Below are 17,573 nucleotides of genomic sequence, written 5' to 3'. Positions count from 1 at the left end.
TTCTAACCATACTTACCTTTGTTCTGCTTTTAGAACATACCAAGCAACTTTGTACCTCTGGTGTTGTGTATTTTCCATTCACATCCTAGGCTTTCTGAATAGTTGGTTCCTTCTCATCTTTCAGATTTCAGCTCACATTCTACCTCTTCAGAGGGCCCCCCTTAACTGACTTAATGAAAGTAGTACCTGCCCAGATAGTCTCCGTCACATCACCCTTCTTTCCTTTTTAGCACTTATTAATTCTCTATGTTGTTGTTTGTTAAGTTGCTTACTTGTTTGTCAATTAACTTTCCCCATATGAGTTCGTGAAGGTAGGAACTGGTTGGCCTTGGCTTTTCTGTATCTCCAGCGTTAAGCTCCTAGCACATATTAGGTATGCCATACATAATTTGATTAACTACTGACTGAGTAAATAATTGTGAGACATCTTTTGTGCATCCCAGAAGCACAAAAACATGGGATATTTTTTGACAGCTTAACTCAGTGATTCTCAATTTTGGGTGCATGTTAGACTCATCTGGGGAACTCTTAAAAATAAAATAACAAGACTGGGTCCCATACCACATCCACTGAATCATAATCTCTGGAGATGGGACCCAGGTAACATTATTTTAAAAGCTCCTTTATGTGATTCTTATCTACAACCATCACAAGGGAACCAGGAGTAACCATCATTCCTTTTATTTAAACCCCATCATTCCTTTTTATTTGTAGTTGTAACTCTACAACAAAAAGACAAATAACCCAATTAAAAAATAGTCAAAGAACTTGAATGAATAGATATTTCTCCAAAGAAGAGAAACAAATGTCCAATAAATACATGAAAATATGCTCATTGTCATTAGTCATGGGGAAAAATGCAAATGAAAACCACAAGGAGACAGCACTTTACACCCACTAGACTGGCCATAAACAAACAACACTGCATGTTCTCACTCACAGGTGGGAACTGAACAATGAGAACACATGGACACAGGATGGGGAACATCACACATCGGGGCCTGTCGTGGGGTGGGGGGAGGGAGGAGGGATAGCATTAGGAGATATACCTAATGTAAATGATGAGTTAACGGGTGCAGCACACCAACATGTCATATGTATACCTATGCAACAAACCTGCATGCTATGAACATGTACCCTATAACTTAAAGTATAATAATAAAAGAGCAAAAAAAAAAAAACAAAAAAACAAAAAAAAAACAAAAAAATAAGTGTTGGTGAGGATGATGAGAAATTAGAATGTCAGTACATTGCTTATAGGAAGGTAAAATGACACAACCACTGTAGAAAATAATTTGGTGATTCCTCAGTAAATTAAACATATGACCTAGACAGTCTACTCATAGGTATGTAAACAAAAAATTGAACATCAATGTTCAGACAAAAACCTGTGCATGAATGTTTACAGCAGCTCTATTCACAATAGGCAAAAGGCAGAAAGAACCACTGTATGGTGTATTTTCAGCTATAAAAAGGAATGAAGTACTGATACATGCCACAACATAGATGAACCTTGAAAACATTATGCTAATAAAAGAAACCAGACAGAAAAGGCCACATATTATATGGTTCCATTAATATGAAATATCAAAACAGGCAAAACCATAGAGACATAAAGGGAATTAATGGTTGTTTGGGGCTTGGGGTGGTGAGAATGTGGAGCTACTGATGTGGGCATGTGGTTTCTATCTCCGGTGATGAAAATGTTCTGTAACTAGGTAGTGGTGGTGGTTGCCTAACATGATGAATGTAGTTAATGCTACTGATTGTTCTTTATTTGTAGCCATTTTATTTATTTATTTATTTATTTTTTGAGACAGTCTCACTTTATCACCCAGGCTGGAGTGCAGTGGTGTGATCTTGGCTCACTGCAACCTCTGCCTCCTGTGTTCCAATGATTGTCCTGTCATGGCCTCTCTAGTAGCTAGGATTACAGGCATGCACCATCACTCCCAGCTAATTCTTGTATTTTTAGCAGAGACGGGTTTTCACTGTGTTGTCCAGGCTGGTCTCGAACTCCTGGTCTCAAGTGATCTTTGGGAGCCTCAGCCTCCCAAAGTGCTGGGATTGCAGGCGCAAGCTACCGCGCCTGGCCTATTTGTAGCCATTTAAAATGCCTACGATGGTAAATTTTATGTTGTGTATTTTGTGTGTTTTGCTCCAATAAAGACAACATTTTAAAAAATGCCTAGTCAAAGAGTGAGGATATTATCCTTTTGGGGGGGTCACATATACATATTTATGCCACTGCTTTTCAAAAGAATCTTTTTATGATCAGGTGAAATTATGTCCTTTGGAGTGAATGACATATAGTAATTAAAAATGTGCATTAATACTGATTTGGGGCCAGACATGTAACTTATGTTGTTAGACTTGCCAGTCTTAAGTCTAGTGAAATCTCACAGGCTATCAAGACCAAATGTTGTATTTCAAGTCACAGGTGTGGAGACAGGATAGCGATCAAACTACAGGTTTTCAGAGTTAAGTGAAATTCAGTGAATTCAAAGCCTAGCTTTTTCTGATACCAGACATGGAATTTCAGAGAAGTTACAGTAACCTTGCAAGTCTGTTTCCTCACTAGTAAAAATGGAGATAGATAATAATCTAATTGAAGGTGACATATGTATTGAGTTCATATATGATAAGTGCTTAACACTGGACTCAGCATATGGTAAATGTTCAGTAGGTTAGCTAGTTCTAAGGCTTATAAACATACTTTTTCTAATGTACCCTTTTATAAATTTTTGTGAGGAATTCACCTTCGGTTTGAAGGAAGTCCACTTATCTTGCTTGACTTGGCAGGATTCTAATTGGGAGGGTCTTTTGGCATCCTGACTAGATTCTCATGCACAGATAGTGATTTTTTGATTAAATGAAGTTAACAGTAAAGTGGTGATCTCTCTACTTCTACTCTCAACCCCCATCTCAGCTTTCCCCAAGTATTCTGGAACCCTTTCTGAAGAAGAGGGCAGTTCTAACTTTCACAAATGTTCTGGTGCCAGCTCAGTATGCATTTGCTTATTAACCTTATCAATAGTAACAAAGTATTTGAAGGGCAAAGAAAGAGAAGATTATTGCCTATTTAAAGTTTATAAAGAAAGCCAGAAGAAAAAGAAAAAAAAGAGAACAAAAGGTAAAGTAGGTCTTGTTTCTTCAACCACGCTCCAAATTACTGATTTTAAACTGCTCCAAGGACCCAAACTGTTCAGCAATGTGGGCTACATTCCCTCTGATACCCAGCCAACGCATAAAGAAGCTGACATAAAAACAAAGGAAATCATGACTCTTGCAAAACAAAAGACAAAGGGTGTACAAAGGATCATCATTCAAGTTCGAAACCTGCTTGATAGTCCCAGCTCAGCACAAGGCTTTCCACATCTCCTTGACATTAGTCAGCTGGATGTCAGCTGTACTTACAGCAGTTTTGCCAAGGGGTGTGAAGGAAATACTTAAGTGTAAAACTTATGCCTTGATCCTCAAGGAACTTACAATAGCGCTGGAGAGATTAGCCGTGTAACTGAGTCAATGAAATGTGACACACGATTTGGCAGGGACCTTGAAGGAAAGGGATTTCACATTTAAGGATCATTTGTGGCTGGGGGCTTGTCAAGGAAGGCTTTAAGAGGTGGGATGGAAGTGGCGGGGCAGGGCTTTAGGTAGGCGGGAAATCCAGGCGATCCTGGCCAAGGACTCAGGCACAGGACCTCGGGATGGCCCGCCCGGCTGACCGGCCTCACCCTTTTGGGCCACGGCGCGTGCGTACCCCAACGCTCGCGCTGGGCGCATTGCCCGCGGGAAGCCGGCCAGGGCCACAGAACACGAGACACCGCTGGCCAAGGCGGGAAAAGACTCGCGCATGCGCGGCTCAGCGTTCCGGGCTCGCCGGGTTGGGGAAAGGGAGGTGGAGTTTCCAACAGGGAACTTGACCCGTTAGCTGCTGCAGCCATGGCGGCGCGTTCGCCTCCCTCACCGTACCCTCTGCCCCCAGCGCGACAGTTGGGCCCCAGGTCCCCACGTGTTGGGCGGGGAGCTGAGGTACACGCAGTGCGCAGCGAGGCCTCGGGTTTTGCCGGCGCAGCGCGGGAGGTGGTCGCGGACAAAAGTGATAAAATCTGGCTGGGCGAAGAAGGGTCAGGGGGCCGGCGAGGGCCTGGTGGGGCAGCTCCGGCTCATGCTCCCCTCCTCAGCGCGCCCATGGGGTCCAGACGGCTAGAGGGCATCTCGGTAGAGGAGGCGATGGTGACCCGGACGCAGCTGCTGGAGGAAGAGCTGAGCAGCCTAAAGGAGGAGTTGGCCCTGTGTCAGGTATCGAGGACTCTCGCAGCCGGCCTTTCCCCACCACAGCGGGGCCGGGACCCGTGGGGAGGCGCGCCCTTCTCCCCCTGCCTTGGGACCTACCCCGCCCCGCCCGGCAGCGCTCCCTCGCGGCTGCACACCCTGCTAAGCCCGCGGCGGGGGCTGGAGAGACGCCGCTGCGCCCGGCTCCCCGACCCCAGGCCCCTGCCCCTTTCCAGACAGCGGCCAGACAGGCTTCGCCTCCGCGCCGGGTTTGGTTTTGGTCACTTGGATACTCGCAGTCGCATCCCCTCCCGTTCCCACAAAGCCCAAGTTCTTGGTGATGACTGTAGCCAATACCTGCCTGGGGCCCAGGAGTGACATGCAGTCCACTAGTTGAAATGAACAGGAAAGTGTAAACACTTTTGTTAAAGTAAAATCCATCGATGAAGGAGCCTGTTTTTAAAATTTCAAAGCCACACTTGGCTTTGTTTTTACCCAAACTGAAGTTGTAAACACAGACCAGTAACGTTTAGAAAGTCTCAGAGCAGGGAACTTACAATAGATAATGCTTGGTACTTACTAACCAGCTATAGTAATTCCGCGGTCCTTGAGTGAGAAATCCCATTTTCATGTGATCTTGCCAGTGAAAAATATTTGCTAAATCAATTGCATTAACATTACTTTCCTGTTTCTAGAGTTTTTGTAAGGATGGACTTGACTATACTCCTGTTTAAAGAGATTGAATTTTCCTTTAGTTTTGCATCCGTACCATCATCTCTTTTGATTTTACCAAAACCTTCAGATAGGGTTGGGAGATTGGATGCGGGAAGCTCACTAAACAGTAGATGTTTAAGTCACTCCGCCTTCAAGGTAGAAACCAATTATGAACTGCTGAACATCAAAGTAACTTTGTGAACAGTATCATCAGTTTAATAAAACAATTCATGAAATATGAAATTCATTCTTTTTTTTTTTTTTTGAGATGGAGTCTCGCTCTGTCGCCCAGGCTGGAGTGCAGTGGCACTATCTTGGCTAACTGCAAGCTCCGCCTCCTGGGTTCACGCCATTCTCCTGCCTCAGCCACCCCGGTAGCTGGGATCCCCCACAGGTACCCGCCACCACACCCGGCTAATATTTTGTATTTTTAGTAGAGATGGGGTTTTACCATGTCAGCCAGGATGGTCTCGATCTCCTGACCTCGTGATCCGCCCGCCTTGGCCTCCCGAAGTGCCGGGATTACAGAAATTCATTCTCTCATAGTTTGTTCTGTTGAATTCTTTTGCCCGTTTTATAGGTCCTTGCTGACTGAGTAGAGGGTGTAAAAATGGGACCATCTTCAAATCGAATATGCCTTTGGTTGAACAAGGTTGGGACATTTTATGTGGTGCCCACTTTTCATTTGCCCATTTTTCTGTTCTTCGTTGGATAAGGAGCAAAGGGATAAATAAATGGCAACAATAAATTGAAGCATTTGTCATCTGCAGCCCTCACTCTTTGGGGAGTTTTAATATGTGAACCCTTTAATATTCTGAGTCCTAATCTAAGACACTCTTTGGCATATTTTCCACTCTCTTTCCTCCCACCTCTTCCTCCCCACATAGTTAGGCCTTTAGCTGGCTAAGGAGCTAAGATACTTACTTTTTTATGAATGACTTGGTTAAGGAAGTCAGTCTGTTGGAAACAGCCTGATGAACCTCTTCCCGCAAACACTTACATTTTTTAAAATGCGGCTCCAAACATGTTGTTGGCTTTTGTGACCTAGGACGTATATAGACTAGGAAAATGATTGACATACTCTTGGCAAATATGAGAATACAGAGATGGTCATAAGAGTCTGGAATGATGATTTCTTAGATTTTGTAATATTAATACTCATATAATTGTAGGCAGTATCCTGCACCATAAAAACCTTAGTCAAATGAGACACCTGTTCTTGGGGAATCTTGGGGAAAAAGAGTAATTGAACTCTCAATTGTTTTGTAAAAAAGCATTTAGGTGATTAAATATTCACTTTTATATCTTTTAAAGTGTATTCTCCTGCTTATTTGTTTAGCTAGAAATGACAGTACCCAAGAATACATAACATTAAAACTGCTGAAAATTACAACTCGAAGTAAAATTCATTTTGTATCTCAACCTAGTAAGTACACACACCTGTACATATATTTTCAGAAAGAATACATTCCCTAACATTGTGTGGGCTGATATTTTTTCAGTTCTGTTCCTTTAAAAAATGCTGTCCAGATGTAAATTAATTTCAGAACCCAACAATGCTTGAAACATATAGTTTGGGAAAAAGAACACCGCTAATTAGTCCATTGTCATAAGTAGTAGCTTCATTTAATTTGTTTTGCTTTCACATTCCACTTACGGGAATTCAATGATGTGTGCTTGGTGAAGTTTGAGTAATCCCCCATACCATTCTGCATCATTGGAATGCCTCAGAATAAGCAGGTAATAGAAAGTGATCAGACGTTTCTCTTAATATCAGCATCTCATCCCACTCTAAGTGATTGTATTATCTAATTAAACTTTAAAACAATATGGCTTCCTGATTAGCAAGTGAACTATAAATAATGCTTACCTTAGGAAAAGTGACTAATTTCAATGAGGGAAGAAAAGCTGTCTGCATTGCACTTACTGAGAGTAGTAGGTTAGCTTCCAAATGTAGCTTTTTCCTAAGGAATATCTTTCAAGGGTGTTCCAAAGGGTAATTTTGCATCCATAACATTTAATACCCTATTTCACTAATTTAGAACCTAACTCCACTACATTTTTAATTTTGATTATATATTTTTAAAAATTATTATTTGATTCTGTTTGGAAGTTACATAGTGAGAATAAAGAATTTTTTTTTTTTTTTTTTGAGATGCAGTCTCGCTCTGTTGCCCAGGCTGGAGTGCAGTGGTGCAATCTGGGTTCACTGCAACCTCTGCCTCTCGGGTTCAAGCTGTTCTTCTGCCTCAGCCTCCTGAGTAGCTGGGATTACAGGCGTGCACCACCACGCCGGCTAATTTTTGTATTTTTAGTAGAGACAGGGTTTCATCATGTTGGTCAGGCTGGTCTCGAACTCCTGACCTTGTGATCTGCCCGCCTTGGCCTCCCAAAGTGCTGGGCATGAGCCTCTGCGCCTGGCCTGAGAATATAGAATTTTATAATGACAGTAGTTTGGGAGGCCGAGGTGGATGGATCACTTGAGGTTGGGAGTTTGAGACCAGCCTGGCCAACATGGTGAAACCCAGTCTCTACTAAAATACAAAAATTAGCAGAGTGTGGCAGCATGCACCATTAATCCCAGCTACATGGGAGGCTGAGGCAGGAGAATTGCTTGAACGTGGGAGGTGAAGGTGTGCTGAGATTGCGCCATTCATTGCACTCTAGCTTGGGCAACAGAATGAGACTTTGTCTCAAAAAAAAAAAAAAAAAAGAATTTTATAATGAGTAATCTTAGGTTTTTATTTTTTGTTTTCATTTTATTTGTGACGGTCTCCCTCTGTCACCAGTGCTGGAGTACAGTGGTGCAGTCCTGGCTCATTGCAGTGTTGACCTCCTGGGCTCAAAGGATCCACCCACCTCAGCCTCCAGAGTAGCTGGGACTACAGGTGTGTGCCACCACGCTAGGCTAATTTTTGTATTTTTTGTAGAGATGGAGTCTCTGTCTCCCTGTGTTGCCCAGATTGGTCTCGAACTTCTGAACTTAAGCCATTTGTCCATCTCAGCCTTATAGGGGTGCGCTACCACATCTGGCCAAGGTTTTTATTTTTGTTATTTAGAAAGAACATTGTTTAGTGCCTGAAGGGAAAATATAAAGAGAATATGAGTGATTGATAATAGTTAGTTTCCTTGTATTAATGTCTGGAACAGTTTGGAAACTAGTTCTGTGTTTTTTGGGGGGGAATTTGTTTTTTGTGTATGAAAGTTTTTTTTAGTAATTCTAGATGTAATCCAAATTGAACGTAATATGGCATTTAAATAACTAAAAAACTCACAAAACTCATATATAATGTAGTTCCACAATCCATTTGTAACATTTTATTGTTCACAAAAGAATTTTTTTTCATATCACCAGACTTACTGTACAACCTGGTGTTTTAGTTAATAACAATAGATTGTGTACTTGAAAATTACTAAGAATAGGCCGGGCGCGGTGGCTCAAGCCTGTAATCCCAGCACTTTGGGAGGCCGAGATGGGCGGATCACGAGGTCAGGAGATCGAGACCATCCTGGCTAACACGGTGAAACCCCGTCTCTACTAAAAAATACAAAAAACTAGTCGGGCGAGGTGGCGGGCGCCTGTAGTCCCAGCTACTCGGGAGGCTGAGGCAGGAGAATGGCGTGAACCCGGGAGGCGGAGCTTGCAGTGAGCTGAGATCCGGCCACTGCACTCCAGCCCGGGCGACAGAGCGAGACTCTGTCTCAAAAAAAAAAAAAAAAAAAAAAAGAAAATTACTAAGAATAAATTTTAAGTGCTCTCATCACAAAAAATGGTGGCTGTATGAGATAATGGTTATGTTTTCTTCTTTGTTTTTTGACATGGGGTCTTGGTCTGTCGCCCAGGCTGTATGGTGGCATGATTATGGCTCATTGTAGCCTTGACCTCCTGGGCTCAGCGATCCCCCCACCCTCAGTCTCCTGAGTAGCTGGAACTACAGGTGTATTCCACCACGACTAACTAATTTTTAAGTTTGTAGCGATGGGGATCTCACTGTGTTGCCCAGGCCAGTCTCAAACTTCTGGACTCAAGTGATCCCCTCCCATCTTGGCCTCCCAAAGTGCTGGGATTACAGATGTGACCCACTGTGCCAGCCCTAATGGTTATGTTAATTAGCTTGATTTAACCATTCTAAAATGTATACATAAAACATTATGTTGTATGCCATAAATATATGCAATTTTTATCTGTCGATTAAAAAATACTAAAAAACAAAAATTCCAGAAGAAGAAATGGGTAAATACATTTCTAATCTTGAAATAGAGAAGGCTTTTCTAACTGGTACATGAAGTCCATAAGCCATAATGGAAAAGATGGATACATTTGAGTATGTAAAATTAATAACTTGCTTTTTCAAAAAGATCAATAAGCAACAACAGACTGGGAAGAATATTTCTGACAATGGGTAGACACAAGTCTAATTTTAAGATTTCCTCTAAATTTCCAACAGCACTTATATTTCATTGACAGAATATAGTCATATAACCCATAAGGCAAGAGAGGTCGGTCTGTTACTTGGGCAGAATTGTTTCTCTAACCAAAAAGAGAGAATGGATGATGGAGACAGAAATTGAGATATCTGCCACACAAGTAAAATGAAATCAGTAAACATACAGGATTATTAAACGAAATATGCTGTGAAAACAAAATTGTAACTGGAAAAGTGGTTACTAGAGACTTGGGAGTTTTGGTGACTATGATAGTAGTCAGGAAAGAATTCACTTGAGATATTATTTAAGATTTAAGCAAAGACTTGAATGAAGTGAGGGAATACTCTATGTGAAAATGTGATGGATGATGCAGTATGTGCATTGGCCCTGGTTCAAGTAGAGCAAGTAGAGTAAGAACGTCTGTGTGAGCAAGGAGGAAAGTGACAGATGAGGTTGGGGAGGTGTATGTGGGCCAGGCCATATGGAGTCTTGTAGCCTTGACACAGAGTTTGGATTAGTTTCCTAATTTGATGGAAACCCACTAGAGAGTTTTGAGTTGTAAGGCTGTGAGACCATGATGGAGAGCTGGGCAAGAGACAGAATTGACTTGGACTAGGGTGATAGTGGTAGAAGTGGTGAGAGTGGTCAGAATTTGCCTATAATGTAGATAAAGACTGTAGGGTTTGTTGATGATTGGATATGAAGTGTGAGGAGAAAAGAATAACCAAGATTGGCCGGGCACGGTGGCTCATGCCTGTAATCCCAGCACTTTGGGAGGCTGAGGCAGGTAGATCATGAAGTCAGGAGTTCGAGACCAGCCTGGCCAATATGGTGAAACCCTATCTCCACTAAAAATACAAAAATTAGCTGGGTGTGGTGGTGCGTGCCTGTAGTCCCAGCTACTCAGGAGGCTGAGGCAGAAGAATCACTTGAACCTGGGAGGCAGAGGTTGCAGTGAGCTGAGATTGCGCCACTGCACTCCAGCCTGGGCGACAGAGTAAGACTCTGTCTCGGGAAAAAAAAAGAAAGAATAATCAAGATTGACTCCTAAGTTTTAGATCAACCTAACCCTAACACCCAGCTCACGGGCGGGCTGCATGCAGCCCAGGATGGCTTTGAATGCGGCCTAACACAAATTATTAAACTTTCGTAAAACATTATGATATTTATTTTGCAATTTTTGTAGCTCATTAACTATTGTTAGTGTTAGTGTATTTTATATGTGACCCAAGATAATAATTCTTCTTCCACTGTGGCCCAGGGAAGCCAAAAGATTGGACACTACTGTATTAGATCTTTGAATAAATGAATAGATGGCAGTATCAATTTCTGGGAGGGAGAGGGGCAGATTTGTGAGAGGGTAAGGAACCAATAATTTTATTTTGGACAAGTTAAATTTAAGGTATCTATTAGGTTTTCAAGTGGAATTATTGAATATGCAGTTGGAGATAATTATGGAATATGCAATTGAATATGCAGTCTGGACCTAAGAGTAGAGGAAATGACTCTAGATAGAAATGTGTGAATCTCAGGGTAGCGCTGGTATTTAGAATCATGGGTCTGATGTAAGGTCACCCAGGGCAGTGGTTCTCAACCCAGAGTGCACAGATTCACTCAAGGCACTTTTAAAACATAGTGATGCTTGGATCTAACCTAAGACCAATTAATCAGAATCTCTAATTCGTCCCTATTTTTTAAAAGCTCCCCAAAAGGGATTCCTGTCAGCCAAAGTTAATAACAACTAACCTAGGTAATAAGGACTGAAACTACCCATTGTCCTTTGGATTTGACAATATGGAGGAACTTGAATAATGATTTTATCATAATGGTGGGGAGGAAAATCTTACTGGGAAGCATTATAGAGTGAATGGGAGATAGGAAATAGACATAGTGTGTCCCTGGTGGTCTAGTGGCTAGGATTTGGAAATAGACATAGTAATTACAGGCAACTCTTTCAAGGAGTTTTGATAAAAGGGGAGCTGAAAATGGGGCAGCAGTGAGGGAAGTTTCCTTTTAGAGCAAATTTAATTCGATATTTAGCATTTCAACAGTTGTATCCCAAAATATAGGTGATAGAAATAGTAAAAATGAATGTGGATTACCTGTGTAATAACTTTTTAAAATAAAACTTTCCCCCATACCTTTAAAGAGAATCAGTTGGTGTGGTTATACAACTAGGGATCAAGTAATTGGTTTTTCATTTTAAAATTTAATATAGTATCTTATTTCACTATCACTACAAAGCAATGCATCTAAATTCTCTTTTATTTCTTTAAGGCTGATAAAGAATTTGTATGGTCTTTATGGAAACGTCTCCAGGTGACAAACCCAGATCTCACACAAGTGGTCAGTTTGGTTGTGGAAAGGTGAGCTCTCAAATTATTTTTTCATGAGTATTTGGTGTGTTGAGTTTGTTTCTCTTCATTATTAAAGTTAATGCTTGTCATTAATCTCCTAAAGAGATTCATTTAATGTCTAAATAAATGTGGAGCCGGAAATTAAAACTGCTGGATTATGAAGGGTGCCAGTTCACCAAGTACAGGTAGGCCCTGTTCCTGTTCATATTCTGACGTATTTGGAGAATGTGTAGTTAAGAGATAAAACTATGTCTTAAATACTGTGTGTGTGTGTCTTGAGCTGTTACAGTTCAACCTTAAAAATCGGCGAAGACCCTGTTGTTTGACTTTTTACTCCATAGACTGCCTCTCTAGGGAACTTACTAGACGTGACTCAGTTTTCCCCTAAGATAATTGCAGTGTGTAATTGAAAGCCTGGGATGACCTTGCCAGTGTAGACTAAGTGTTCTGGAGTAGATTAAGGGATTTTACTTAGATAATATGTAACTTTACATATTATCCTGTAGGAACTGCCCATTTAACTGTGGATTGTTGGGCCTCTTCTTGGTCATTAGAAACAGTGGAATGATCCTGGGTTCTTCCTATGAAACATTTGGTATATGGTATTCCCATGACACTTAGCACAGCAATTAAAACACTTGCTTTCCTAGTAAATGGATTTCATTATATTTCTTAAATGAGAAGCTAAACATATGGATACCTTTTCCTTTTCCTTTTTTAAAAATTGGAATCATGATCCTAAAATCTGAATATCATTTTTCATTACTTGAATTATATTCACCTTTGGAGTCTCTAGTCCTGGGATCATTCCAGTGTTGTCTGAAATTTGACTTGTTAAAAATCTGTGATACATGCCTGAGTATGTCTAATTTTACCATCTTTGGTAATTATGAACACTTAAAATAGTATAATCAGTTTCTTCTCATGTGGCTTGTATGTCTATCTCATCAATCATTTTCTTTCCTTCTGATGATCAGAATTAAGTCTTTTGTTGAAGTACCCTTATTACTTCCTCAATCATTTTTGAGATGAAATGTGATTACTCTCAGACTCCCTCTGTTTTTTTAGTAGAATAAGCCTTCTAGAGAAGCCTTGGGACTTCAATTGTCATTTCCATGATTCTTTATTCTCCCCTCCTTTTATTTGTTATTTTTTAAAACTTTCTAAACCTATCCATAATTTTTACTTTTCTCTTGGTTAAACAGAAGCATATATTAAATTATTGTTAGGTCATTTTCCTCATGCTTTACAATGCCTATTTTTCATATTTATAATATACAAAGTATACATTCATATAACATACAATTTATAAATAAACATACATACTGTATACGAGAGGTAGGTGCTCAAAAGTCTTTTGTTGATAAGGTGTAATGAGAAATTTTGGAGATTACTGCTTCATAACTGTGACTCTCAAAATTTAGTATGCACAAGTTATACTTGGAGAATTTATTAAAATGAAGATCTCTGGGCCTTTTACCTGATCTACTGAATGTCTAGGGGTGGGATCTAGGTTTAAAATAAAGTTTAAAATAACATTTCCAGGTAATTCTGATGTCTGTAGATTACACTGTGAGATACCTTGGATTTTGAGTTTATTTTTGAAATTGGAAACTATAAGTGGCATTTATAATTTTATGACTATGTAAATACTTCCTAGAGAACGATGTAGTATGTTCACATCCATTGAGAAGTGAAAATGATATGCCAAAGATTCAACCCATGTCTGTTAAAAATAATGTTCTAAATATCAAGGTCAAACAGATGATCTTTCTGTATAGTCCATTAATTATCCAAATTGTGATCCATTTAGGTCTGTTTTATTTTTAAACCATGGACTTCCTGGACAGCATTCCCCCCTGGAATTTCTCATTGTCCTTCTCTTTACTTTTTCTTATAAAGAATGTCTATGTTCTTTGTCAGACATTTGTATAATAGGCTGAGGACATTTTTCCTTGTCCTCTTTGGCTTATGGTATGGATTACTTTCTGAACCTACTCACATTTGTCATTTTAGGTTTTCTTTTCATTGTACAACTGAACTTATTACACAGTTTCTAGGATGCCAGATCGTCCTTTTCTTTTTGGTCAGATTATTTTCAAGTATTTTTTTTTTCTGAGAAAGGATGGACAGGTGGTACATTTTCTGACTCCTTATGTGACTGAAAATGTCTTTCTTTTGCCCTTACACTTAGTTGGCACTTCAGCTGAACATAATTATTTTATGTCCATGTATTTTGCCTTGGATTTTTGAAAGCATAGTTCTGTTATCTAATTCGAGCATATTGTAATGCTACCAAGGAGCCCATCAGTGTGATTCTTGTTTCTTCCTAGATACTTGCTTGAAGCTTGTAGGATTTTCTCTTTAGGTGCACTATTGTAAAATCTCAACATCATCTGTTTATTTGGGTCCTTTGAAAGTTTATCCTTCTTGGTCTTTGGTGGGCCTTTCCATCTCAAAACTAACATTTTCTTTTGATTGATACAATGTTCTCATATCTTTTCTTCATTGTATTCTTTGTTTTAGCACTCTGTTAGAGATTGGAGCTTACAGATTTGACCTTCCTTTCTGTTTTCTTTCTTATCTCATGTTTTCCATCTTTTTATCTTTTGTTATATCTCCTCGGTGGCCTTCCTACTTTTTGTTCCATCAATAAGTGGAATTCTTCTGTTTGCTCTATGCTATGATCTGAATGTTGGTGTCCCACCAAAATTCATATGTTGGACCCTAATACTCAATACGATAATATAGATGAGACCTTTTAGAAGTGATTACATCATGAGGGCTCAGCCCTCATAAATGGGATTAGTGCTCTTATAAAGGGATTTAAGGAGCCTCCCTTCTCTTCTGCCATATGAGGATACAGAAGGTGTCATTTACATGGAACAGACCCTCATCAGACACGGAATCTGCTGGTGCCTTGATCTTGGACTGCTGGTGCTCCAGAACTGCGAGCAGTACATTTCTGTTGTTTATAAATTACTTATCTAAGGTATTTTGTTATAGCAGCCCAAATGGATGAAGATTCTCTCTGATTATTTGAATTTTTAAATTTTAGCAGTCAAATTTTTACTTCTAAAAATTACTTATTTTTAAATTTTTTCCTTTTTCAAAGCAGCTTTCTTTAATAGAATAACTTTTTAATCTTTCTGATTATAATTTTTTAAGTTCTTTTCTGTTTCTTGCGTTATCTTTGTTTTCTGTTGGGTAATTTCTGTTTGTTCTTCCTAGTCTTTCTCTTTTTTGAATTAAGAAAAAATTCCTTGTCTTTCTCTTTGATACTGTTGATTTTCTTCAAGTGTATGATGAACATTCACTGCCTTGCTTTTATATAGGCATGTTGCTCATATGGGTTTGCTTTGTGTTTTTTGTATATCTGTTTACCAGAAGGTTTCTCCTTTGAATGTAAGGATTGCCTGTGGGCTTTTTGTAAGGCTTGGGGAGGGGCCTATCCACAGGCTTTCCTGAAAGGTATGTAGTAGATAGACTTCATTGTGGTGAATGAGAGTTAGGTCCTTTAAGTCAGGCCCTTTTCTAATTCTGTTGCTTGCCCAACACTCTGAGTAGGGATTTTTGCCAGGCAAATGGTTGTTTTGAATGCAGATTTTGGCCATTTGATGTAGGCAAATGCTGCAGGTAACTGTTCTGAACATGGATGAGTGGGAGGCTCAGCTCTTTTTGGTAAATGGCTTCTTAATTAATTGTCTTGATTCGGGCAGGCTTCTGCTCTCTGTACTTACTAATTGGGTACTTAGAGCCCTTCTGGGGCCTCTTCTATGAAATGCAGCATCCTCTTCTGTAGACTTCTATTTCAGTTTTGGATTATAATTTTTCTCTTCTGGTTTATTTGTTTCTATGAGTCTATGCTTCTGTTTTTAAGATATTTATCAAATTTATAGTTCATTTGTGGCTGCTTCTCTTGTTTCCCATGCTGATAAGGATGTATTTAACGTGGTGTGACTTGGGGTTGTCAGTGTCGTGTTGTTAGCTCATCACCTCAGAAAGAAGTATAATATCATTTTTAGGGTTATAGTATATTCTATTATTTAGATATAGCATATTTGTATTTAACCACTGTAATTTTGTTGTACATTAGGACTATTTTTAAAAATAGTATAATAATGCTGTGATGAATGGCTTTTTGGATAGTTTGCCCTGTATTATTTGTTTCAACCGATTGTGCTACTGACCTAGTGAATAGAGGCTGAGATTGCTAAACATCTTGAAATGAAAAGAATAATCCTGCCCAATTGAAGAATTGTACTATTCTACTCCATATGCCAGTAGTACCCATTTGGACTGTCTGTGTAGATGTGTTGTGTGTATATGCTTTACTTTTTATTGTGGAAAAATTTTAATTAGATGCAAAGACAGAGAATACATTATTGAACTCTCATGTGTACTCATTACTCACCTTGAACAGTTATCAACACACGGACAATCATGTTTCATCTATAAACCTCTATTCTCTCTCTCCTTCTACCACTAATGGATTTTGAAGCAAATCCTACGTATCATGCTGTTTTAGCTACAATTGTTTACAGACAATTCTAGTTATTAAGAGTAATGTTCTGAAAAGTCACTACAAATACTTAATTAGCTAACACTGAACTATTACCCCTAGAGGAAGTTAAGGGGTTAGGTTCCTGTGAGCCTCTGGTCAAAACAATTTTGTCAACTGATCAACACATAGCCTCATTTTATGTGTGTTTCTGTTTAAAGATATTTCATTTATTGTTTGTTCATTGATGTTGAACTCATGACCAACAGCACTATAACTCATGCCTGAACAAAGCTTATCTAACACATTGTTTTCTCCTTATGGCATGTCACAACCTTCTTATACTTAGGAACACTAGCCAGCACTTCAGCACTGTGCTTGATCATTTGAAGGACTGAAGTCATGAAAAATAAGCACCAAAATGTGACAAATATGGTACTAAATAAACCATGAAAAGGAAACTTGTGTTTATAGTATAAGAGCTGAAGCAGAGTGTCACCTTATTTGACATCAGTTGGAAACATGTGGGTTGTGTGACTCAAATTTTTTGCCACTTTGTGTGTAGCTGCAAATGACTACAATAGTGCCACAATTTTTATTTATTTTTATTTGTATTATTATACTTTAAGTTCTTGGTTACATGGGCAGTACATGCAGTTTGTTACATAGGTATACATGTGCCCTGGTGATTTGCTGCACCCATCAACCTGTCACCTACATTAGGTATTTCTCTTAATGTTATCCCTCTGCTAACCCCCAAACCCTGACAGGACCCAGTGTGTGATTTTCCCCTCCCTGTGTCCATGTGTTCTCATTGTTCAACTCCCACTTATGAGTGAGAACATGCGCTGTTTGGTTTTCTGATCTTGTGATAGTTTGCTGAGAATGATGGTTTCCAGCTTGATCCATGTCCCGCAAAGGACATAAACTCATCACTTTTTATGGCTGCATAGTATTCCATGGTGTATATGTGCCACATTTTCCTTATCCAGTCTATCATTGATGGACATTTGGGTTGATTCCAAGTCTTTGCTATTGTGAATAGTGCCACAGTGAACATATGTGTGCATGTGTCTTTATCATAGAGTGACCTATAATCCTTTGGTTATATGCCCAGTAATGGGATTGCTGGGTCAAATGGTATTTCTAGTTCTAGATCTTGAGGAATCACCACACTGCCTTCCACAATGGTTGAAGTAATTTACACTCCCACCAACAGTGTAAAAGTGTTTCTATTTCTCCAGATCCTTTCCAGCATGTGTTGTTTCCTGACTTTTTTTTTTTCTTTTTTTTTT

The 17,573-nt window shown here is 39.6% G+C and overlaps 1 protein-coding gene across 3 annotated transcripts in view; it reads left to right on the top strand.

Annotated features, from left to right (window-relative positions):
• The first annotated feature begins 3,749 nt into the window (after window positions 1–3,749).
• Window positions 3,750–17,573, top strand: part of CNTLN (centlein, centrosomal protein) — a 389,383-nt gene continuing 375,559 nt past the window's right edge. For 2 of the 3 annotated variants that reach the window (XM_011930370.1, XM_011930371.1), the window contains exons 1-2: window positions 3,877–4,305; window positions 11,698–11,786. In XM_011930370.1, the coding sequence (XP_011785760.1) occupies window positions 3,946–4,305; window positions 11,698–11,786 (449 nt within the window). In that variant the 5' untranslated portion in view covers window positions 3,877–3,945. Of the gene's footprint in view, window positions 4,306–11,697; window positions 11,787–17,573 lie in introns of all 3 variants that reach the window. The other variant, XM_011930372.1, reaches the window with a different exon arrangement.

Source organism: Colobus angolensis, unplaced genomic scaffold (genome assembly GCF_000951035.1).
Source record: "Colobus angolensis palliatus isolate OR3802 unplaced genomic scaffold, Cang.pa_1.0 Scaffold86, whole genome shotgun sequence".
In the NCBI taxonomy this organism is placed as follows: domain Eukaryota; kingdom Metazoa; phylum Chordata; class Mammalia; order Primates; family Cercopithecidae; genus Colobus; species Colobus angolensis.
This window is presented reverse-complemented; position numbering and strand designations above follow the sequence as displayed.